Source organism: Sapajus apella, unplaced genomic scaffold (assembly GCF_009761245.1).
Source record: "Sapajus apella isolate SASKATOON/1434 unplaced genomic scaffold, GSC_monkey_1.0 scaffold52, whole genome shotgun sequence".
In the NCBI taxonomy this organism is placed as follows: domain Eukaryota; kingdom Metazoa; phylum Chordata; class Mammalia; order Primates; family Cebidae; genus Sapajus; species Sapajus apella.
Window position 1 is genome coordinate 10,052,422 of NW_022436992.1, and position 25,068 is coordinate 10,077,489.

The following is a 25,068-nucleotide window of genomic DNA, read 5'->3' on the forward strand; positions in this document are numbered from 1 at the left end:
TCATGTGGGCGCTTATTGCTATATATTTTCCTCTGGAGACTGCTTTAAATGTGTCCCAGAGATTCTGGTATGTTGTGTCTTCATTCTCGCTGGTTTCGAAGAACATCTTTATTTCTGTCTTCATTTCATTGTTTATCCAGTCAACATTCAAGAGCAAGTTGTTCAGTTTCCATGAAGCTGTGCGGTTCTGGGTTAGTTTTTGAATTCTGAGTTCTAACTTGATTGCACTATGGTCTGAGAGACTGTTTGTTACGATTTCCATTCTTTTGCATTTGCTGAGGAGTGATTTACTCCCAATTATGTGGTCAGTTTTAGAGTAGGTGTGATGTGGTGCTGAGAAGAATGTATATTCTGTGGATTTGGGGTGGAGAGTTCTGTAAATGTCTATTAGGTTGCTTGGTCTGGGTCTGAGTTCAAGTCCTGGATATCCTTGTTAATTTTCTGTCTGGTTTATCTGTCTAATATTGACAATGGGGTGTTAAAGTCTCCCACTATCATTGTGTGGAAGTCTAAGTCTCTTTGTAAGTCATTAAGAACTTGCCTTATGTATCTGGGTGCTCCTGTATTGGGTACGTATATATTTAGGATCGTTAGCTCTTCTTGTTACATTGATCCTTTTACCATTATGTAATGTCCTTCTTTGTCTCTTATAATCTTTGTTGCTTTAAAGTCTAATTTATCAGAGATGAGAATTGCAACTCCTGCTTTTTTTTGCTCTCCATTTGCTTGGTCAATCTTCCTCCATCCCTTTATTTTGAGCCTTTGTGTATCCTTGCATGTGAGATGGGTTTCCTGGATACAGCACACCGATGGGTTTGGCGTTTTATCCAACTTGCCAGTCTGTGTCTTTTGATTGGGGCATTTAGTCCATTTACATTTAGGGTTAATATTGTTATGTGTGAATTTGATACTGCCATTTTGGTGCTAGCTGGGTGTATTGCCCTTTAGTTGAGCTGGTACTTGTTGTTCCTTTATATGTGTAGAGCCTCTTTCAGGAGCTCTTGTAAAGCTGACCTGGTGGTGACAAAATCTCTGAGTACTTGCATGTTCCCAAAGGATTTTATTTTTCCTTCACTTATGAAGCTTAGTTTGGCTGGATAGGAGATTCTGGGTTGAAAGTTCTTTTCTTTAAGGATGTTGAATATTGGCCCCCACTCTCTTCTGGCTTGTAGGGTTTCTGATGAGAGATCTGCTGTGAGTCTGATGGGCTTCCCTTTGTGGGTAACCCGACCTTTCTCTCTGGCTGCCCTTAGTATTTTCTCCTTCATTTCAACCCTGGTGAATCTGACGATTATGTGCCTTGGGGTTGCTCTTCTTGACAAATATCTTTGTGGTGTTCTCTGTATTTCCTAGACTTGAATGTTTGCCTGCCTTGGTAGGTTGGGGAAGTTTTTCTGGATAATATCCTGAAGAGTATTTTCCAGCTTGGATTCATTCTCTTTGTCGCATTCAGGCACACCTATCAAATGTAGATAAGGTCTTTTCACATAGTCCCACATTTCTTGGAGACTTTGTTCATTCCTTTTTACCCTTTTTTCTCCAGTCTTGCCTTCCCGTTTTATTTCATTGAGTTGATCTTCGACCTCTTATATCCTTTCTTCTGCTTGGTCAATTCGGCTGTTGATACTTGTGCATGCTTCATGAAGTTCTCGTGTTGCGTTTTTCAGCTCCATCAATTCACTTATATTCCTTTCTATTTTGTCCATTCTCGTTAGCATTTCGTCAAATCTTTTTTCAAGGTTCTTAGTTTCTTTGCATTTGGTTAGAACATGTTCTTTAAGTTCACAGAAGTTTCTTACTACCCACCTTCTGAAGTCTGATTCTGTCATTTCATCACCTCATTCTCCCTCCAACCGTGTTCCCTTGCTGGTGAGGAGTTGTGATCCCTTGTAGGAGGAGAGGTGTTCTGGTTTCGGGTGTTTTCATCCTTTTTGTGCTGGTTTCTTCCCATCTTTAAGGATTTATCCACCTGTCGACTTTGTAGTTGCTGGCTTTCAGATTGGGTCTCAAATCTTTCAGATTGATGTTCTGTTTGTTGATGATGAGGTTATTTCTGTTTCTTGGTTTTCCTTCTAACAGTCTGGCCCCTCTGCTGTAGGTCTGCTGAGGTTCACTCCAGGCCCTGCTTGCCTGGGGTTCACCTGCAGCAGCTGCTGAACAGTAAGGGTTGTTACCAGTTTTCTTCTTCTGCTATCTTTGTCCCAGAAGGATACCCGCCTAGTGCCAATCTGATGTCTCCTTTATGAGGTGGCTCTTTGGATATATAGGGGCCTTGAGGAGACAGTCTGTTCTTTATAGGAGCTCAAATGGTGACCTGTGAGCTCTGTTGTTCATTCAGAGCTGCTGGGCAGGTACGTTTAGGTCTGCTGCAACAGAACTCATAAACTGCTTTTTGTTCCCAGGTGCTCTGTCCCAGGGATTTAGGACTTTATGAGTTTCAGTTATGCTGCTGCCTTCTCTCTTTCTTTTTTTTTTTCCTTCAGAGCTGCCCTGCCCAGCAAGGAGGCAGCCTAGTCACTGTCTGCCTGTAGAGGCTTTGCTGAGCTGCTGTGGGCTCAGAACTTCCCTGCAGTCCTGTTTATATGAGTGTAGTTAGAACTGCTTTGGTGATGGTGGCCCGCCTCTGTTGAGGCGGAGTCTCTCTGCAGTGGCGGGTTGCCTTGGCAATGGCGGGCTGCCTCAGCAATGGCGAGTTGCCTTGGCAACGGCAGGCTGCCTCAGCATTGGCTGACTACCTCTGTAGTGGTGGGCTGCCTTGGTAATGGCGGACGCCCCTCCCCCACAGAGCTGGACCGTCCCGGGTTGCTTGCTGTGAAACTCTCAATCCAGAGTTTCTGGTTGCTGTTCTTTTGTGGGGGTGGGACCAGCCGAGCCTGATCGCCTGGCTCCCTGCCTCAGAGCCTTTTTTAAGTTGGTGTTCCAGTCACCTGTTGAAGAGGTGCCGGGGTCTGTTTGTTTTCCCCTGCGGCCGCTCACTGTGCTGGCTTAAACAGTGGCACTGAGGTTTGTGGCGCTTTTTTTTTTTTGCCCTGGAATCTACTGTCCTGGTTCTCTGCTCAGTCCCCTTTTTAAACAGACAAATGGGTGACTTCCCGTGGCTCCAATAGCCAGCCAAAAGGGCACCCGGACCGGTGTATTTTGTACGGAGAACCGCTGCTCCAGGGCACCGACAAAGCAGCCGCGGGGGGCAAAGCAGCCGCGCCAGCCGGCACAGCCACGCTGGCTGAAACAGCCGCACTGGTGACCTGTGGAGCTCCTCCACCTGGGAATCTCCTAGTCTGTGGGCAATAAAAATGCGGTGTCCACTCACCCTCTGTGCTTTCACTGGGAGCTGCAATCCTGAGCTGTTCCTAAATGGCCATCTTGGATCCTCCCCCATTAACATTTTTATATGCTCTGTCCAGTCTTTAGTGCATACTAATATGCTGACATGCCTACCCTACCATAAGGTTATGTACAGAGATAAATATAGATACATGTTTACATTGAGATAATATTATATACCAGTTTTATATCCTGCTCACTCTCTTTCAGACTTTAACATGATATCATAAGCTTTTCCTCATGTCATTAAATGATTCCTGGGAGATGCCATTTTGTAAGGATGTGTAATTTTCCGTGGTATAAAAACACCACAGCTTATATAACTATACTTCTATTTTTGAACACTTAAGTGTTTCTCTAATTAGTTATTAATACAAGCAATACTACAGTGATTGTCCTTGCACATAGATCTTTGTTTACAGGTCTACTTGTTCTCATAGACTAGCTTTCTAGAATATAAATTACTACTCAAAAAATATAAACCCTTTTCACCCTCCCTCTACATTTTCATGTAGGCTTCCTTGGCTTTCCCTCCATTGTGACCTGCTGGTGTTTTGTTCACACTTTAAATACAGAACTTATCACAATATATGCCAATTTTTTTGTCTCTGTCAATTAGAAAACGTGTCCTGAAGGTAGGGCCGTGTCTTTTGATTTGTCATATACTCAGAATCAGCACAAACCTGGCCTGGTTGAATAAGCTATTCTTATTTATTTTAGCACTTCATAAAATTCAAAACATTTATAAATATATATGTTTACATTTATGTTTATGCTTTTCTCTCTAACAGGATGGCATTTTGGGTGCAGTTAATCATTGTCAAAACACTGTTTTATCAGTTCCCAATCTCGTGCCTGATTCGTATTTTGATGCTTTCACCAGCCCTTATATTAACAACAAACTTGAAGAAAAAACCTGTGGAACTGGGCCAAGCTTGGCAGCAGTGTTTGAGGATGATAAAAATTTTCACACAATTATTTCTCAAATAAAGGTATATTTACTCTGATGAAAACTATTTTATAATATTCTCAATATAGATGAAATTGAGTAATATATATATTTTTTCCTTTCTTATTTTTAAATGTTCTATATGTGAAAATTGGAATATGCCTAATCTCTAAATGGTAAAATTTGATGATAATCCTATAGAAATTGTTCGTTAAGCATGAAATAATTTTTTAAAAGCATCAAAATATCTGGAGAAACAGTTATGTATCATTAGCGATCCATGTGCATGTGTTTTTAGGGAAGTAACCCTGGCTGTTGATGCTGAGACACAGGCAGAGCCTTTACTAAAGTCATTTTTTCATTACATGTCTAATGTTTTATTAAAACAGAAGCATAGTGTTTCGCTATTTTAGGCCCCTTAAAAAATAAATATAATTGCATCTATCCATAGCCCCTGAAGACTTTGAAAATATTATTCCCCACATTAAAATTTTTATCTTAGATGTCCCAATTTTTAAACTCAGAACCACACTTATAGAGGTGATTGATGTGAGGAGGGAAAGAATAGCATTATTCCTTGGCTTGTTTCTCTCCTTCATCTCTGGGTAACCTAATTTCCTCTTTGGAGAATAGAATGCAGCCCTCAATATACTGCAAATGCCTTTTGTGCTTGACACCAAAGTGCTACTGTAATTCCCACACTTAAAATTTACCCATTTGTCAGTCATAAATATCCATTATATATACATTACTATGTAACTTAAAATTAGCAGTGTTTTAATCTCTTTATTTCATCAAGATAATGGTTTCAACTGTCATGGTATGATTTTAAAAGCAAACAACATTTTCCATCTACTACTGTCTCTGTTTATGGTGGAATTCTTAGCTACATTATTTTAAATCATCAGTTCAAAAGTTATAATCTCCCACCATGTTAGTTTGGCCTCTTTCATAATTTTAACTTTGCAGATTGACTCTATGAAATAACAAATTGACATATGACATATGGTCCAACTCCAAAATTTCATCCTAGTTCTTTGTTTCTTTTGCATTAATACTTATACTAAGGAGGGTATTCTACAATCTTATTTCATTCACTACCAGATTTTCTGGCACCAAAATGGTTTTCTGACTCTTCAAATTTCTCTCCCTTAGACACCTATTCTTTTAATTATGGCTATAACATTTGTAATTAAAAGTTATATTTTCAATTCAGAGAGCCAAGGATAATGGCAACTGTCTAAATATGAATCACCCACCTATCTTCCAAAATTAATAAGAACATACAAGAAAAACAAATAAAACTGAACAAAATTTATGCCTTTAGCAAGTAACTGAAAGAAAGAGAATACCCAAATGTCAAATTACGTTTAAGTTGAAAAATAGGCCGGGCGCGGTGGCTCAAGCCTGTAATCCCAGCACTTTGGGAGGCCGAGGCGAGTGGATCACAAGGTCAAGAGATCAAGACCATCCTGGTCAACATGGTGAAACCCCATCTCTACTAAAACTACAAAAAATTAGCTGGGCATGGTGGCACGTGCCTGTAGTCCCAGCTACTCAGGAGGCTGAGGCAGGAGAATTGCCTGAACCCAGGAGGCGGAGGTTGCGGTGAGCCGAGATCACGCCATTGCACTCCAGCCTGGGTAACAAGAGCGAAACTCCATCTCAAAAAAAAAAAAAAAGGAAAAGAAAAATAAACACAAATACCAATGAACCTTCTTTCTCATGCTCCTACCACAGCCATTGCAGACAGGGAGGCCAGTCCTTGGGAAATCTACAAAAGAGAGAAGCAAGTAGCTATCAGCAGGCCTGAGGTTAATCTAAAGTCACAGCCAAAAAGAAGCTCACCCTATATCCAAAAATAATTTTTTAAAAGTGTATGGTATATCAGAGGACTAACTACTGGAAAGGGACTTAAAAATTCGAGCTATTCAAGATGGCATTAGTTCTGGGGGAGGAAATAATGTTAAAAATAAAAATTTAAAAGTTTCTAAAGAATATGAGGCATTATGTGACCATTGGATGATACAGAGGAAATGAAGCAACTACTGAAAATGTAAGTTCTGCAAGACAAAAAAGTACCTACTTGGAAGGCTGAGGTGGGAAGATCACTTGAGCCCCAGAGGCAAAGACAAAGAAAATCTATAGTATACTACTGTTCATGCCAAAAGTAGGAAGGAAAGGGACATAAACCAGAAACTAAAGAAATTAGTTACCTAGAGGAGGTAGTGTGAATGGCGTAGAAAGGGTGAGGATGGTGGGTAAAAACTGAAAAAAAATGGGGATGTGACTATTTTCTGAGTATACCTCTTAATATAGTTCTAACAAAAATCAACAAAATGGAGACCAAAACCCTAAAACAAAATACAAACAAAAATAAACCTGCATGTATTGCAAGTGAAATAAATAATCACACTAAAGGGAAGGGGGAAAATAACTAAGCCAAGTAACTTGAGCACAGTATTTTGGCCACATACCCTAAGGATGAAAACCACCATAACTGCAGCAAATACTGAATTCTGGTTAGTAAGTTGTTTTTTACAGTGGTATTAGTGTGTTAGCAATGCTGAAACTACTTTCTGTGTTTTTTATTTAGAGTTGAGCAAAATAAGTAAATACATTGTGAATGATGAGATGAGGTTACTCATCCTCAGAAAGGAAGTTACAAATATGGAAGAGGAAGGCTAGAATGAACCCTACGTTGTTCCATTGAAATGGAGTTGTGAACTCATGGATTTTTAATTGATCTGTGAAAGATAAAGAAATGTGTAGAGTTTCATGATTGCATGTGGGGTGTATGTGTGTTTCCTAGACCTGTCTGCTGAAATAGCCTAGAAGCGATGACATACCAATACCAATGAGCACATCTAGTATCCACGTGTTGGCTTCTACATATCATTCCCAATCGAAAGGAACTCTCTGTGTTCTCTTTGCAGAACTCCCTTCTTCAAAGAGTGGTGCAGGATAGTACAATATGAGCCTAGAAAATATTATTGAGCTAAAAAATAAGAACATGCCCAAAGACCAATGGAGACAAGTAGAAAAGACAAAAAGCCAGCTCAAAGGGTCTCCCTGGGACAATTTGATAGGCACCAAATCCCTTGAATAAATGAGAATATGTGAGTCCATACTGTGAAATAATGAATAACGAATTAAATTAATGAGTGAGAAGAGAAAATTTTTCTTTTCGTAGAATGCAAACAAATACATGTAGAAAGAAAAGACAAACAGAAAAATCAATATAGAAGCCATCAGCAATCAGCAAGAATCTCTGATGTGTACTAAAATGCGTATGCAAAAGTATGATGAGAAATGGGATGTTTATATAGCCTCAAATTTTCTATCCATAAGCTATTTATTGATTTCAAAGGGGAAAATGGTGAGTTTACAGAGATAAGCCTGGAAAACACTGCCTCAGCCAATGTGTTAATATTACCGGTAATGAGACAAATCTACAAGTGCCCTGTGAGATGCTGCAGAGAACACACATCACTTACGTAGTATGACTGCCAAATATTTAAATCTGAATCTAATCATAAGGAAATATAAAACACACACATGCACATATGCACACAACTGTGCACACATTTTGAAAGATACCTTTAAAAAAATGTAAAGGTCATACAAGGCAAAGAAAGATTGAGGTATTGTCCCAGATTGAAGAAAACCAAAAAGATATGAAAAGAGGCAATACATGATCCTAGGTAGGAAAGCAGATAAAAACAAAAAATGTTTTTTCCTTCTACTATGAAATTTATTACTGAAACAAATGGTAGAATTTGTATGAGGTCTATATTTAGATAACAGTATTAATATCCATGTTAGTTTCCTGATTTGGACCATTATACTGTGGTTATGTAAGAAAATGTCCTTGTGTTTAGTAAATCAACCCTGAAATATGTAGGAGTAAATATGCCACATGTCTGCAACTTTCTCCCAAATGATTCAAAGTATAATAATATGTATTTAGAGAGAATTATAAAGTAAATATGATAAATTGTTGGAATTTAGAGAATTTTGGTGACAGATATATGAAATTCTTTGTACTCTTCCAATAACTCTCTTGTGAATCATACATTATTTCAAAATAAAAATATTTTGAAATCATATTTTGAACATTGATGGGGCTTTCCATTTACAAGTCTTACATTGTCTCTAGCACTGGCATGATCACATATCAGAGACACTATTTAGTCAGCTCAAAGGAAACATAGCTTGATATAATTTTTTTTCCATTTTTATTATAAAGAGAGAAACAGCAGAAACATTCTGGAAGATTACATAAAAGCCTATCAAAATAAAATATATGAACAAATAACTAAATATAGATATATGGGGTGTGTGCTATTCTTTGTAATTAGACTTTCTACTACCATAAGGCATGACTCTGGGATTTGTGCAATTACATTGATCACCTCTGGTTTTCCTGGGACAAATTGCAGGCATTTACAAGTCTTGGTAGAAAGCACAAGAAAAGGTAAGGAGCACAGTCAAGTCGACATAGACCAACAGCAAGCAAATCCTAACTGCCTTTCATAGACTTTGAACATATATCTTGACATAGTTATTAAACAGACTGAAATCATTGTCTTGGTTTAAAAAAACTTTGTGGGGAAATACGGGTTAGAACTAAGTTTAAGAGAGATGAAGAAAAGGTTTTTACAATGCAAAGTATGAATGACATTTTGGAATAAGAGACTGGCCAATGCAGAGGATTTGAAGGAAGATTAAGCAAGTGATTTTGTGGGCATGCTGAACAGTTTTGTCCTTGCTCAAAAACACTTTAAGACATAAGATATACAGCTTGGGAAATAAACAGGTATTGCCTCTTTGCCGTATGTTTACCAGCAATATATAAGGTCACCATGAAGCAGAAGCAAATTACAAGTGTGTTTCCTTTCAGTCACAAGGAATAATTCTTCAAAAGTCAGGTTTAAAGATTAATTTTTTTAAATTTCATAACAATTTCTTCTTGAATCCATAAATTGCTCCTGATATGAAGGATGATACCTTCCTTTCTTCATGTTTCCCAAATCAAAACATACTGTTGGGCACAAAGTATGTGTGTTTATGTAGGTTTTTTTGTTTAATTGTATTGAATTAAATTCTGCTTAACTAAAATATGGTCATATTTGTCTGCTTATTTATAACATTTAGGAAACAATTCAGGCAGCATTTGAATCTGCTCGCATCTATGCAGCAACCTTTGAAAAGTTCCAGATATTCTTCAAGGAAAATGAAAGTCTTGATTTACAAGCTCTTAAACTTCAGGAACCTGGTAACTTATCCAATTATACTTACTAATTCTTTTTATAGGAATACTGAGATTTGTTGTCTTTTAGGTTTCTATTTGGTGGTGTTTGGGGACAGAAATCGTAGCCCAAAATAGTTGGCCTGACAAAAGACAAGAGTTAATTAATTTATAGGTTATTTTCTATAGAATTACTTTTTTCCTTTATCCTTATTCAGTATTAGCATTTTATTTCAGGATATTATGGAAAGCCATTCCTTTCTAATAGCTTATCATTTAGTTTAAAGTTGTTATCAGTGCTAAGAGTATATGGCCTGCATATGGGAAGGAATTTAAAAGAATGGATGCCTTTACCAATTCCATTAAATAAAGCATACATAAGTTTTTCTATCTCAGGAACTTATTCTTTTTTCTTCTGGGTCTACATTAAGATCTAGTGGGTATGAATCAACAACTCATGAAATTAGACCTAAGGGAAAACGATTTTATTTCACTAATATTATCTTTAACAAAAAAAAAAAAGATAATCTACAATATCCAAGTGAAATTTCAGGCAAGCAAGTTCTCAGAAAATTATAAAAATAAGTATATTTGTTTGCTATTTTAAAACATGAAGCATGTCTTTCATGTTCTTTTTTATTTCATGAGCTTGCTTTATTTTCTTATGTATAAATATAATTACGTTGACACTTTCCTCTATGAAGCAGCACTAATTTTCTCTTTATATTGTTACGTTTTTCTTTCAATTCCTTATTCTTTATTATGCTGAAGTATGTTACAGTAAATTACACATTCCATTCTTGTTAAATAATTCAATATGCATCTCTAAAACATGTTTCTACAGAATGAAAATAGCATCACCTCCCCCAATAGCAATTCCTTAATATGTACACTTATTCCATGCTCAAAATTCCCTAAGTAAAGCAGCTTCCAGCTGATTTGGCCAGGGATCAAGTCCAAGATCAGGCATTGTATTTAGTTGTTATGTCCCTTGAATTTTAAAAATCTGAAACTGAGTCTTTTTTCTTTTTTCTATTTTTTCTTTTTATTATACTTTAAGTTCTGAGGTACACATATAGATCATGCAAGTTTGTTACATAGGTATACACGTGCCATGGTGGTTTGCTGCATCCAACACCCCATCATCTACATTAGATATTTCTTCTAATGTTATCCCTCTCCAATCCCCCCACCCCCTGCTATCCCTCCCCTAGGCCCCCACCTCCGACAGGCCCATGTGCATGATGTTCCCCTCCCTTTGTCCATGTGCTCTCATTGTTCAACATGCACTTATGAGTGAGAACATGTGGTGTTTGGTTTTTCTGTTCTATGTCAATTTGCTGAGAATGATGGTTTCCAGCTTCAGCCATGTCCCTGCAAAGGACAGGAACTCATTCTTTTTTATGGCTCCATAGTATTCTATGGTATATATGTGCCACATTTTCCTTATCCAGTCTATCTTTGATGGGCATTTGGGTTGGTTCCAAGACTTCGCTATTGTAAACAGTGCCACAATAAATATTCCTGTGCATGGGGGCACAGGAATACAATTGAATGTTTTGTAATCCTTTACAATTGAATGCTTTGTAATCCTTTGGGTATATATCCAGTAATGGGATTACTGAGTCAAATGGTATTTCTAGTTCTAGATCCTTGAGGAATCACCACATTGTCTTCCACAATGACTGAACTAATTTACACTCCCATGAACACTGTAAAAGTATTCCTACTTCTCCACATCCTCTCCAGCATCTGTTGTCTCCTGATTTTTTTAATTATCACCATTCTAACTGGCATGAGACGGTATCTCAATGTGGTTTTGATTTGCATTTCTCTAATGACCAGTGGTGATAAGCATTCTTTCATATGTTTGTTAGCTGTATAAATGTCTTCTTTTGAAAAGTGTCTGTTCATATCCTTTGCCTACTTTTTGATAGGGTTGGTTTTTTCTTGTAAATTTGTTTAAGTTCTTCATAGATTCTGGTTATTAGCCCTTTGCCTGATGGGTAGCTTGCAAAATTTTTTTCCCATTCTTTTGGTTGCTGGTTCACACTAATGATTGTTTCTTCTGCTGTGCAGAAGCTCTTAAGTTTAATTAGATCCCATTTGTCTATTTTGGCTTTTGTTTCCACTGCTTTTGGTGTTTTAGTCATGAAGTACTTGCCTATGCCTATGTCCTGAATGGTTTTGCCTAGGTTTTGTTCTAGGGTTTTTATGGTGTTGGGTCTTATGTTTAAATCTTTAATCCATATGGAATTAATTTTGTATAAGGTGTAAGGAAGGGATCCAGTTTCAGCTTTCTGCATATGGCTAGCCAGTTTTCCCAACACCATTTATTAAGTAGGGAATCCTTTCCCCATTGCTTGCTTTTGTCAGGTTTGTCAAAGATCAGATGGTTGTATATGTGTGGCACTGCTTCCAAGTCCTCTGTTCTGTTCCACTGGTCTATATCTCTGTTTTGGTACCAGTACCATGCTGTTTTGATTACTGTAGTCCTTGTAGTATAGTTTGAAATCAGGTAGCATGATGCCCCCAGATTTGTGATTTTTTTTTGTTTTGTTTTGTTTGTTTTTGCTTAGGATTGTCTTGGCTATGCAGGCTCTCTTTTGGTTCCATATGAAGTTTAAGGTATTTTTTTCCAATTCTGTGAAGAAAGTCAATGGTAGCTTGATGGGGATAGCATTGAATTCATAAATTACTTTTGGCAGCATGGCCATTTTCATGATATTGATTCTTCCTAACCATGAGCATGGAATATTTTGCCATCTGTTTGTGTCCTCTCTTATTTCCTTGAGCAGTGGTTTCTAGCTCTTCTTGAAGAGATCCTTCACATCCCTTCTTAGTTGTTTCCCTAGGTGTTTTACTCTCTTTGTAGCATTTGTGAATGGGAGTTCACTCACAATTTGGCGCTCTGTCTCACTGGTGTATAGGAATGCCTGTGGTTTTTGCACATATATTTTGTATCCTGAGACTTAGGCTGCTTATCAGCCTAAGAAGATTTGGGGCTGAGATGATGGGGTCTTCTAAATATACAATCTTGTCATCTGCAAATGGAGACAAATTGACTTCATCTTTTCCTAATTGAGTAATCTTTTTGTTTTTTTCTTGCCTGATTGCCTTGGCCAGAAATTCCAATACTATGTTGAACAGGAGTGGTGAGAGAGGGAGAGAGGGCATCCTTGTCTTGTGCCAGTTTTCAAAGGGAATGCTTCTAGTTTTTGCCCATTCAGTATGATATTGGCTGTGGGTTTGTTGTAAATAGCTCTTATTATTTTGAGATACGTTCCATGGATACCTAGTTTATTGAGAGTTTTTAGCATAAATTGCTGTTGAATTTTGTCTAAGGCCTTCTCTCCATCTATTGAGATAATTATGTGGTTTTTGTCTTTGATTCTGTTCATGTGATGGATTACTTTTATAGATTTGTGAGTGTCGAACCAGCCTTGCATCCCAGGGATGAAGCTGACTTGATTGTGATGGATAAGCTTTTTAATGTGCTGTTGCATTCAGTTTGCCAGTATTTTATTGAGGATTTTTGCATCAACATTCATCATGGATATTGGCCTGAAATTTTCTTTTATAGTTGTATCTCTTCCCGGTTTTGGTGTCAGGATGATGTTGCTCTCATTAAATGAGTTAGGGAGGATTCCCTCTTTTTGTATTGTTTGCAATAGTTTCAGAAGCAATGGTACCAGCTCTTCTTTGTACCTCTGGTAGAATTTGGCTGTGAACCTGTCTGGTCCTGAACTTTTTTTGGTTGGTAGGCTATTAATTACTCCCTCAACTTCAGACCTTGTTACTGGTCTATTCAGAGATTCAACTTCCTCCTGGTTTAGTCTTGGGAGGGTTTAAGTGTCTAGGAATTTATCTATTTCTTCCATATTTACTGGTTTATGTGCATAATCTCTGATGGTAGTTTGTATTTCTGTGGAATTGGTGGTGATATCCCCTCTATCATTTTTACTGCATCTATTTGATTCTTCTCTCTATTCCTTTTTATTGGTCTGGCTAGCAGTCTATTTTGTTGATCTTCTCAAAAAAAACAACTCCTGGATTTATTGATTTTTTTGAAGGGTTTTTTTGTGTCTCTATCTCCTTCAGTTCTGCTCTGATCTTAGTTATTTCTTGTCTTCTGCTAGCTTTTGAGTTTTTTGATCTTGCTCCTCTAGTTCTTTTAATAATGATATTAGGGTATCAATTTTAGATCTTTCCTCATATCTCATGTGGGCACTTAGTGGTATACATTTCCCTCTATACACTGCTTTAAATGTGTGCTAGAGATTCTGGTACATTGTGTCTTCATTCTCATTGGTTTTGAAGAACATCTTTATTTCTGCCTTCATTTCATTGTTTATCCAGTAGTCATTCAAGAGCAGGTTGTTCAGTTTCCATGTAGTTATGCAGTTTTGAGTAAGTTTCTTAATCCTGAGTCCTAATTTGATTGCACTGTGGTCTGAGAGACTGTTATGATTTCCATTTTTTGCATTTGCTGAGGAGTGATTTACTTCCAATTATGTGGTCAGTTTTAGAGAAAGTGAGATGTGGTGCTGAGAAGAATGTATATTCTATAGGTTTCAGGTGGAGAGATCTGTATATGTCTATTAGGTCCACTTGGTCCAGATCAGAATCCAAGTCCTAGATATCCTTGTTAATTTTCTGTCTCATTGAGCTGTCTAATATTGACAGTGGAGTGTTAAAGTCTCCCACTATGATTGTGTGGGAGTCTAAGTCCCTTTGTAGGCCATCTTGCTTTATGTATCTGGGTGCTCCCGTATTAGGTGCATATATATTTAAGATAGTTAGCTCTTCTTGTTACATTGATTCCTTTAACATTATGCAGTGCCCTTTTTTCTCTTTTGATCTTTGTTGCTTTAAAGTCTGTTTTATCAGAGACTAGGATTGCAACCCCTGCTTCTTTTTTTTGCTCTCCATTTGCTTGGTAATTCTTCCATTTCTTTATTTTGAGCCTATATGTCTTTGCACATGAGTTGAGTCTCCTGAATACACCACACTAATGGGTCTTAACTCTATCCAGTTTGCCAGTCTATGTCTTTTAATTGGGGCATTTAGCCCATTTACATTTAAGGTTAATATTATTATGTGTGAATTTGATCCTGCCATTTTGATGGTAGCTGGTTGTTTTGCCTGTTAGTTGATGCCTGTTAGTTTCTTCATAATGTTGATGGTCTTTACAATTTGGTATGCTTTTGCAGCGGTTGGTACTGGTTGTTCCTTTCCATGTTTAGTACTTCCTTCGGGAACTCTTGTAAGGCAGGCTTGGTGGTGACAAAATCTCTCAGTAGTTCCTTGTCTGTAAAGGATTTTATTTCTCTGTCATTTATGAAGCTTAGTTTAGCTGGATATAAAATTATGAGTTGAAAATTCTTTTCTTTAAGGATGTTGAATATTGGACCCTACTCTTCTGGCTTATAGGGTTTCTGCCAAGAGATCCACTGTCAGTCTGATGGTCTTCCCTTTGCAGGTAACCCAATGTTTCTCTCTGGCTGCCTTTAGCATTTTTCCCTTCATTTCAATGCTGGTGAATCTGACGGTTATGTGCCTTGGGGTTGCTCTTCTTGAGGACTATCTTTGTGGTGTTCTCTGTATTTCCTGAGTTTGACTGTTGGCCTGCCTTGCTAGGTTGGGGAAGTTCTCCTCAAGAATGTTTTCCAACTTGATTTTATTCTTCCCATCACATTCAGGTACATTGATCAAACGTAGATTATGTCTTTTCACATAATCCCATATTTCTTGGAGGCTTTATTTCTTTTTACTCTTTTTTCTCTAATCTTGCCTTCTCACTTTATTGCATTGAGTTGATCTTCAATCTCTGATATCCTTTCTTCTATTTAGTCGATTCAGCTACTGAAACGTGTATGCTTCACGAAGCTCCCATGCTGTGTTTTTCAGCTCTATCAGGTCGTTTATGTTCTTCTCTGTGCTGGTTATTCTAGTTAGCATTTCAGCTAACCTTTTTAAGGTTCTTAGTTTCCTTGCATTGGGTTAGAACACGCTCCTTTAGCTCAGAGAAGTTTGTTATTATCTACCTTGTGAAGCCTACATCTGTCAATTCATCAAACTCATTTTCCATCCAGTTTTGTTCCCTTGCTGGTGAGGAGTTGTGATCCCTTGGAGGGGAAGAGGCGTTCTGGTTTTTGGTGCGACTTCAGCCTTTTTGTGCTTTTTTTCTTCCCATCTTCATGGATTTTTCTACCTTTGGTCTTTAAAGTTGGTGACTTTTGAATAGGGTCTCTGAGTGGACATCCTTTCTGTTGATGTTGAAGCTGTTTCTTTCCACTTTTTAGTTTTCCTTCTAACAGTCAGGCCCCTCTGCTGCAGGTCTGTTGAAGGCTCACTCCAGACCCTGTTTTCCTGGGAATCACCCATGGCAGCTGCAGAACAGCAAAGATTCTTTCCTCTGCAGAACAGCAAATATTCTTTCCTCTGGGTAGCTTTGTTCCAGAAGGGTACCTGCCAGATGTCAGCCAGAGTTCTCCTGTATGAGGTGTCTTTTAGGATAAATGGGGGTCAGGGAGCCGCTTGAGTAGGCACTCTGCCCCTTATCAGAGCTCAAGTGCTATGCTGGGAGAGCCGTTGGTCCCACCAGAGCTGCTGGGCAGGGACATTTAAGTCTGCTGAAGTGGAACCCACAACTGCCCCTTTTCCCAGGTGTTCTGTCCCAGGAAGATGGGGGCTTTATTTTTAAGTCCCTGATGGGCTGCTGCCTTTTTCAGAGATGCCCTGCCCAGCAAGTAGGGAATCTAGTCACAGTCTGCCTGCAGTGGCTTTGCTGAGCTGCTGTGGGCTCCACCCAGTTGCTGTGTAAACTTCCGGGCAAGTTTAGAACTGCCTACCCGAGCCTCAGTAATGGCAGACACCCCTCCCTGCCACCGACCTTGAAAGCCCCAGGTCAAACTAAGACTGCTGTGCTAGCTGCAAGAATTTCAAGCCAGTGGATCTTAGCTTGCCGGTTTTCATGGGAGTGCAACCCCCTGAGCCAGATCACTTGGCTCCCTGGTTTCCACCCCCTTTTTCTCAGGGGAATGAGTGGTTCTGTCTCGCTGGTGTTCCAAGCTCCACTAGGGTATGAGAATTAAAAAAAAAAAAAATGCTGCAGTGAAATGACCACCCAGTTGTGTGCTGCAAACCCAGGACACTGGTGTTTTAGGCACCAGATGGAATTTCCTGGTCTGCAGGTTATGAAGACTGTTGGAAAAGAGCAGTATTTTAGCCAGAGTGCTAGAGTGTCTGGAAAAGTTCCTAGTGGCTTCCCTTGGCTAGGAGAGGGAGTTCTCTGGCTTCTTGCACTTCCTGGGTGAGGCAACACCCCACCCTACTTCAGTTTGCCCTCCTTGGGCTACTCCCACTGTCTAACAAGTCCCAATGAGATGAACCTGGTACCTCGGTTGGAAATGCAGAAATCACTCGCTTTCTGGATCGCTCTCCCTGAGAACTGCAGACCAGAGCTGTTTCTATTGGACCATCTTGGCAGACATCTGAGTCTTCAAGATACTAAGTTGTTAGAGATACCAAAATGGCGCCCCAATTTAGAAAACAAAATTTAGACAAGCCTACTTCCATTGTTCTTTGGCAACACTATCACACAGAGACTTAGTGTGTGCTAAACAGAAGCACACTGACAGGGACGTAGGACATGACAGTTTCCGTGCTGTGGCATGGCATCACAGTGGCAGTAGGGCATGGAGCCTGGCATTTGGCACAAAAAGGAGGCATGATCAAAATAGCCCATTCTAATCCCTGAGCTCTTCTACTCATATCCTGAGCCCAAGGCTTCCTAGCCTCCTGCTACCACAGTCCTCACATTGGATAACTGTGATCTCTCAGCAAGCTCCCATCAGGGCGAAGTCCCCTGACTCCCAAGTTGCTCTTCAGCTACTGCTACCTTGGCTTTCCAGTCGTGCCTTTGAAACCCAATCCTGAAACCAGATCTCCCAGTTCCAACACTTTGATGGCTGGGACTTTGGAGTACCTTGGCCTGGACTCCTAACCTCTGTGCTCCTCCTCTGTTTGGACCCCCCCAATACATCTTAAATCACTAAGTTGCCAGAGGCTTATAGAAGTGGGCTTTGCCCTTATATATCATCCTTACCTGGCATTTTATATCCTCAAATTACTACAACATTGCTTAGCACGTATTGTAGATCCTTAATAAATGTCTAACTGAACTTTTAGCCAGATTGCTGCCTGTCCCACCTCTGAGAATGAGCAGCAGGTAGGTTCTGGCTTCCTGACAATAAGCCACATCCCACCATCAAATTCCTATAAGTGTCAGTGTTTACTAGTAATTTATGCACTTAACTGAGCACTTACAGCATAATAGATACTGTTCTAAGTAATATTTAGACATTTCATCCAATCCTCACAATTTTGAGCAGAGTATTAGTATTGCCATTTTATAAAAAGAAAACAGAGGCCAGGCATGGTGGCTTATGCCTGTAATCCCAGCACTTTGGGAGGCCAAGGCAGGTGGATCACAAGGTCAGGAGATTGAGACCATCCTGGCCAACATGGTGAAACTCCGACTCTACTAAAAATATAAAACTTAGTTGGGTGTGGTGGTATGTGCCTGTAATCTTAGCTACCCAGGAGGCTGAGGCACGAGAATAGCTTGAACCTGGGAGGCGAAGATGGCAGTGAGCCAAGATCGTGCCACTGCACTCCAGCCTGGCAACAGAGACTCTGTCTCAAAAAGAAGAAAGAAAGAAAAGAAAGAAAGAAGGAAGGGAGGGAGGGAGGGAGGGAGGGAGGGAGGGAAAAAAAGAAAAGAAAAGAAAAGAAAAGAAAGAAAGCAAGAGAGAGAGAGAGAAAGAAAGAAAGAAGGAAAGAAAGAAAGAGAGAGAGAGAAAGAGAAAGAAAGAAGAAAGAAAGAAAAGAAAGAAGAAAGAAAGAAAGAAAGAGAAAGAGAGAGAGAAAGAAAGAAAGAAGGAAGGAAAGAAAGAAAGAAAAAGAAAGAAGAAAGAAAGGAAGAAGAAAGAAAGAAAGAAAGAAAGAAAGAAAGAAAGAAAGAAAGAAAGAATAAAACAGATCCATAGAGATGAGGCAACTTCAAGATTAAACAGCTAGTGGGCAGTTCAGAATCCAATTACTCTGACTTGAAAGCTTGTCTGCTTAATCGTTTTACGTATTGCCTCTCCTCGATTTCAAAGAGAAATAGTATTTCTCGACTATTGGCTTTAATCTTTTATTCCTTTATGGCTATGTGGCCATAGCCAACTCATTTGAACTTAATTGATCTCAATTTTCTCTATGTATAAAATAAGAGTTTGGGACCAAATCAGTGGTTCCCAAAGTTGTGTTCATTGGCATTGTTCTGAAGGATAATTACATGATGTCATGAAATAAAGATGCTGCTCAAATAAATTTGGAAAATACTAGGCAACACAGCATTATACAGGTATCCTTACCATAGGACCTCTCAGATCATTTAACATCTTAATTTAGTCAGCTTTCAAAAACACACAAATCAAAACTTTCTGACGTAAGGGAGATAATTGTTGTTTCTGTTTTATATTATGAGGAAGCTGAAGCTCAGAAAGACTAAGTGAGTTTCCTAAGGCCACACATGGGTTAGAGACCTGAGTTCAGGTCTTCTAATACTTTCTCTGGTGTGTTCTTTATACTATATCAAACTACCCCTTAGGATAATCAGGAGAGGAGGTGGCATGAATAAAGGCAAGAAACAGCACCCTTTTCTCTTTAGGGTGATGGAGGAAGAATATGGAAGGAAGAAAAAGGGTAGACAGCAGGGAAATCAATTTGATCCAAATGGAGGAGGTAATTAGAAATAAACTTAGCTAAATTTTTAGAGGCCAGAGGGTACAGAATTTTGAAAGACAAGCAGAGAAATTTAGAATTGTATATGTGTTAGATAGAGAGCTATTTTTGACTGATAGTATTATGGGAGTATATTCAAAGATAATCAGGTTTCCACTGGTTCCAGGTGGATTGGATGAGGGAGAAAATGGAGGCAAGAAGATTATCAAAATACAACAGCAGCATATGCAAATTGACGAAGGCTTTGACCATGATGTAGGGTGCAGGAATGACAGAGAGATGTGTTGGGAAGAGGAACCGAGATAACTTTAGCTATGTGTGATCTGTTACGTTCCAAATTTTGTTGTTGTTAATATTCTCAAAATGCTTTACTTTTTGGGAGAGAACATTCTCTCCCATGTGAGAGAGAACATTCAGATTAAGCCCAACTTGAAACCAACCTAACTCTGACATCTAGTCAATTCCAGACTAGATTCTCTAATGCACTTACAGGATATTTTCTTCTGTCATCTCTTCATAGGAGCCAGAAAACATATTTGCATTATAAAATATTAGTTTCTTTATCACAAGAATAAAATACTATAAAGCAATCTAAATTAGCATTTTAAAGTTATATGAGATACTCTAAGTACTGATAATAACATTATAAATATATGTCTAATTTTATTACTGCAATGATTTTTAAAATATTTTGTAATGATCTTTTAAAATCCAATATGGTATATTTTATACTTTATGTGATTTTTTTATGTAGATGTTAACTTTTTTAGTGGACAACTGGAAAAATATCACAAACAGCACAAGGACGCAGTAGCTCTCAGACCCACCAGAAATGTGGGATTGCTGCTCATTGACACTAAGCTGCTAAGAGAGAAGTTAATTCCATCACCTTTGCGATGCTTAGAGGTAACTATAAACTAGAAAAATTTTTAATTATTTCTCTACAATTATTTTATGATTTTTATACTGCATAAAAACCTATTATTTATTATCCAGTATTGCGTGGTTTTGTTAATCAAAATTAACCTAAGACTATTGGGCATCTTTAATTTCTAAGGAAAGGTCTATAGTCTTTTTGTCACAAGCATAATCAGCTTTTAGGTGAGATAATGGAGGGGACTGCAGGCCTCACACTAGCCTCTTGCTCTTACTCATTTTTCCATTGTCAGAGCATTTCAGGACTTGTAGAGAGGATACCACAATAACAATTCAATATCCCAGAGGGAGTGATGGTTGATTCTAGACCACCAAGATCAAATTTAGGAAATCATTTTCTGATCTGAAATTGTCCCTAAAGGTCTGGTTATGTTTTGGCAAGCTATAGAGCTAGGGAAATTTCTGTAATAAGTTGCAGAACCAATACAATCATTTCCTTTGGAGCCAGAGTATATTTGTATCTTCCCAAATGCCCGCAAAGAGACAATGATATAAAACGGATTGGAAAACTATAGCCCACAGAATCAACCCAGCCTGCCTCTTGTTTTGTATGCATGCAGTTTTATTGGAACACATCCATGACAATGTTCTACATATCATCTATGGCTGCTTTCTTCCTGCAAGGACAAAGTTGAGTAGTTGTGACAGAGACTGTATATGCTACAAATCTGAAATATTTACTGTCTGGCTCTTATAGAAAACATTTTCTTGTCCCTGGTAGATGATGGAAGGTAAAGCACTATATAAAAGACTACAGACCTGAGGGCTAATAGGTTCTGTCATTAATTAATTGTATGGCATTAGGCTTTCTTCTAGAGTTTTGCTTCTTCATCTGGTAAAAAAGAAATATGTATATATTTCTTTTATATATATATATATAATTATTTATATAATTGGAGCAAATTTAATTCATTTTCAACAAACTACTGTATGCCCAATAAATATTTGGGTATATACTTACCATAAGCCCAAGAAAACTGAACTCAAACTGGCTTAAGCAATCAGAAGAGTTCTTGGCATATACATCCAAAAACTCCAGAGATTGGGTCGATATCAAGGAGGTATGATCTAGTGGCTCAGTGGTGTTACCAAGGAACCAATTCTTTCATTCTCTTTCCTGAGCCTCCTTACATGCAGGCTTCATCCTGAGGCATTTGTGAAATGATTGTCAAAAGCTCCGCAAGCCAATTATTTCTCTGTTTGTATATAGAGAGAAAGGAAGAGAGATAGGGGTTCTGAGTACACATATCTCTCAGCTATAAATAAAAGTGCCAGGCCTCTATCTGATTGAATCAACTAAAGTCAGAGATTCACCCTTGATATGGTGTAGCTTTGTGTCCCCACCCAAATCCCATCTTGAACTGTAATCCCCAGGTGTTAAGGGAGGAACCTAATAGGAATTGATTGGATAATGGGGGTAGTTTCCCCTATGCTGTTCTGATAGTGAGTGAATTCTAACAAGCTCTGATGGTTTTATAAATTGTGGTTTTTCCTGCACTCTCATATACTTCTCATTCCTGCTGCCTTGTGTGCAAAATACAGGGTTCTGTGTGGTACTGTAAATGATTACCAAAGGTCACAGACATGCACAGTGATGAGATGGGGAGGCTAGCTAAAGAGGAGGCTGAGAGGGGAGGAGGGCACTCTTTGCTTGACATTCTATAAAGGGAGGAAGACTCTGTAAGAAAAGACAAGACAAGAGCAACAACTTCGTACTGGCCAGGATCTGCACAAACACAGGGAGCGTGCAGCATGCAGGGCTGGGCAGGCAGGCCCAGGGGTCAGGACGGTCTGGGTCACATGCAGGACAAATGCCCACCACAGCCTGAGACTTCCAGGGTTGCCTAGTACAGCTCCACTGTGCTGGGTGTGTTGTTTCTCATTAAGAGCATGTTGGTGACCATTTTGCTGCCCCAGGTACAAGAGTCAGCAGGAATGTGTGCTTTAAGCAGAGTCACAAGGGCCTGGGGCAGAACTGAGTCATTTCTCAAAAGATATCCCTGCCTGGGATGATGATAGCTCTAATTGCCTTGCTTCCCCTTTACCTTCTGCCATGATTGTAAGTTTCCTGAGGCCTCCCCAGACATGCTGAACTGTGAATCAGTTAAACCTCTTTCCTTTATAAATCACCCGGTCTTGGGCAGTGCTTTACAGCAGTGTGAAAATGGACTAATACAACCTTAATCTGATCACCTTGGCCAAAAAAGCCATGTTCTATTTGCCAAGTGATCAGTCAGACTCCATATTTGTTTCTGAAGGAGAGATCAATTTCCCCCAAACTGCGTGGCTAGCATCCAGCATGAAAGGAGTGGGACTGATGCTGGAGTGGGCAGAACAATGTCCACTACATAGGACAAAGAACCAGGAAGCTTACCTGCAAGATATTAGAGCATTTAGGGAAAATTTTTGGTAAGCTATGGAAATGATCTTCAAAACCTGGTCTTCCTGCTGGCTATTTAACTAGCAGTGATTTAATGAGAAAAAAAGTCTCTTTATATCCTCTGCTGCTTCCAGTATCTGCTGATTTTAGCAAATGTCCAATAAGGATTTGGCTAAAATATATAATAAAATGAAAATATTCAACTATTTACAATCCACATTATTCTCTTTCTTAGGTGCTAAATTTTATGCTTCCTCTTCAAAGCAAGAAAAAAGTGGATGCCATTATCTCTGAGGCACAAGATGCAGAGTATAAACTTGAATTTGTTCCAACTACTACCACAGAATATGTTCATAGCTTAATATTTCTTGATGAAATTCAGGAACGGGTGAGTTGATTATTTCATGTAACTTAATATTCTGGATCTTATAGTAGGAAGGAAGACATAGGACAAGAAAAAGTGAAGGACTTTTTGGAAACTTGAAGGGCAAAAGACAGCTGATTTAGTGGCATACCTCAAAGTAAGTGAATGTTCTATATCACAGGAATGAAGCAGCCAACAGTTATCAGACTCTTACTACTAGCCAGGCATCATATTACATTTTCTACATGCATTACATTTTTAATTCTCACAAAAGCTTGAGAAGTGTGGATGATAATCTGTTCTCATGCTGCAGATAAGGAAACAGAAACCAAAATAGGATGTGTTATCCAAGATCACAGATACGTATGTATGTGATAGAGTTAGAATTTAGATTTGAGTCTCTTTGACTGCATAGCCAATGTTCTCAACCATAGTTTATAGAAATTCTAATTTTTAGTAAACGGTAATAAGATTGTAATCTAGATATTAATCCTAATGGTTATCTGGGTGCATAGTCAGGAACCTTACTGTTAAGAATGAAAGAAACCCAGCAAAAACCTGCTTAAGTGAGAAGGTGGAGATGGGGGAAAAAAGTAGATTTGGGGACTCAAGTGATGCAGATGGAGTCAGGTCTCTGTTTCTCTCTCTTACATACACACACACACCACAGGCACACAGTCACACACACACATACACACCTTTGTCTCTCTTGCTTCTTTTTCTCTGGAAACTTGGTTTTCTCCTCTCAGGCTCTTCCCCATGGGAAGCAATCTAGCATTTGGCTTCAATAGTCAGTTTTTCATGAACTTTCATTCGTATTAGGTTGGAACTGAAAAAATAGCTAAATTATTTTCTTAAATTTCTGAAAATTGAAGAAATGTTGCAAATAAAAAATGTAAACTGAATAAATGTTGTATATTATTAACCAAATTAATAATAAATGCTATTTCGCATGACTACAAAGGTAACTGTTTCTCATTTCAAGAAATCATGTTTCTCAAAAAGGCGGATGATTGTGGTTCTCCTCAGGTTTGCTTACTCATTGTCCCAGGAGACTAAAGATGCCAAGCAGTTATTATTGTTTGCATTCATTAAGCCACTTCAAACAAATAACCCAAACCCACTTGAGAAAGCTTAGGCCAAACAGGGATCCCATTTAAGGATTCAGGGGTGCTTCATGGAACTCCCAATCAAGAATGTAACTAGGCTCAGGAACTGATCAGAACCAGGAATAGGATAGCTGTGGGAAGACCCAGTAGTCTTTCCTTCCATCTCTCCTCTCTGCATCTCTCTGAGAGTCTGTTTCACTTCTCTCCCTCTGCAGACAGCTGCTTCTGCTTCTTCTGACCACAGCAGCAAACATAGCCACCAGCTGCTCCCAAGCTACAACTTGCAAGTCTAGCCAGTCAGCAAGAAAGAGATAATCTTTCTTTTTTAATATTGATTCTAAGTGTCTAGTAAATTTATTCACAGCTCCTATTCTGTTCTATAAACTGTGTCAAGAAGGTAGGGTCACATCATCATCAATGGCTGCTGAGGGTCAGCTGCTATTACCTTGTGGTTCCAGAACAGCAAGTCCATGCAGTATGCAGAAAACAGGCTGTGTCCCATCTCCAGGTGGTTGTCTGTGTTTGCTGGGTGATGTGTTTGGAAAGCAGCTTCCTTGAGGGAGATGCTCTGCAGACACAAAAACTTTTTCTGGAACTTCATTCACTCAGTCAGCAAGTTTAGTGAGCACCACTTAGCAGGTGCAAAAATTACAACAATGAATAAACCTGCTTTCAAGGAGCTGAGTCTTAAATGCAAGCAGATAATTCTGATACAATGAGCATAGGTATAAGATACTGTTTTAGTGCTGGAAAGTTTGTAGTCATTCTTGCCTATTAGTTACAGAAGGCTCTGTGGAGGATGGGGTGTTTAAGCTGTCATAAAATACATGAAACATTCAGGTGGGCATTCCAGGGAGAGGGAAAGCCATGTGTAAAGACAGGAGGCAACGTGACATAAACAAGATTTAGTGATAGATGCGCTTTGGAGAAAGAATGTTTGATTGAAAGCTGATGAACTCT

At 38.8% G+C, this 25,068-nt stretch overlaps 1 protein-coding gene across 2 annotated transcripts in view; it reads left to right on the forward strand.

The window, feature by feature from the left end:
* The window catches only part of DNAH6 (dynein axonemal heavy chain 6), a 297,682-nt gene that overhangs the window by 36,805 nt on the left and 235,809 nt on the right, over window positions 1-25,068 (forward strand). For both annotated transcript variants that reach the window (XM_032243483.1, XM_032243484.1), the window contains 4 exons: window positions 4,116-4,316; window positions 9,431-9,551; window positions 20,074-20,225; window positions 22,871-23,023. In XM_032243483.1, coding sequence (XP_032099374.1) covers window positions 4,116-4,316; window positions 9,431-9,551; window positions 20,074-20,225; window positions 22,871-23,023 — 627 coding nt within the window. The remainder of the gene's footprint in view (window positions 1-4,115; window positions 4,317-9,430; window positions 9,552-20,073; window positions 20,226-22,870; window positions 23,024-25,068) is intronic.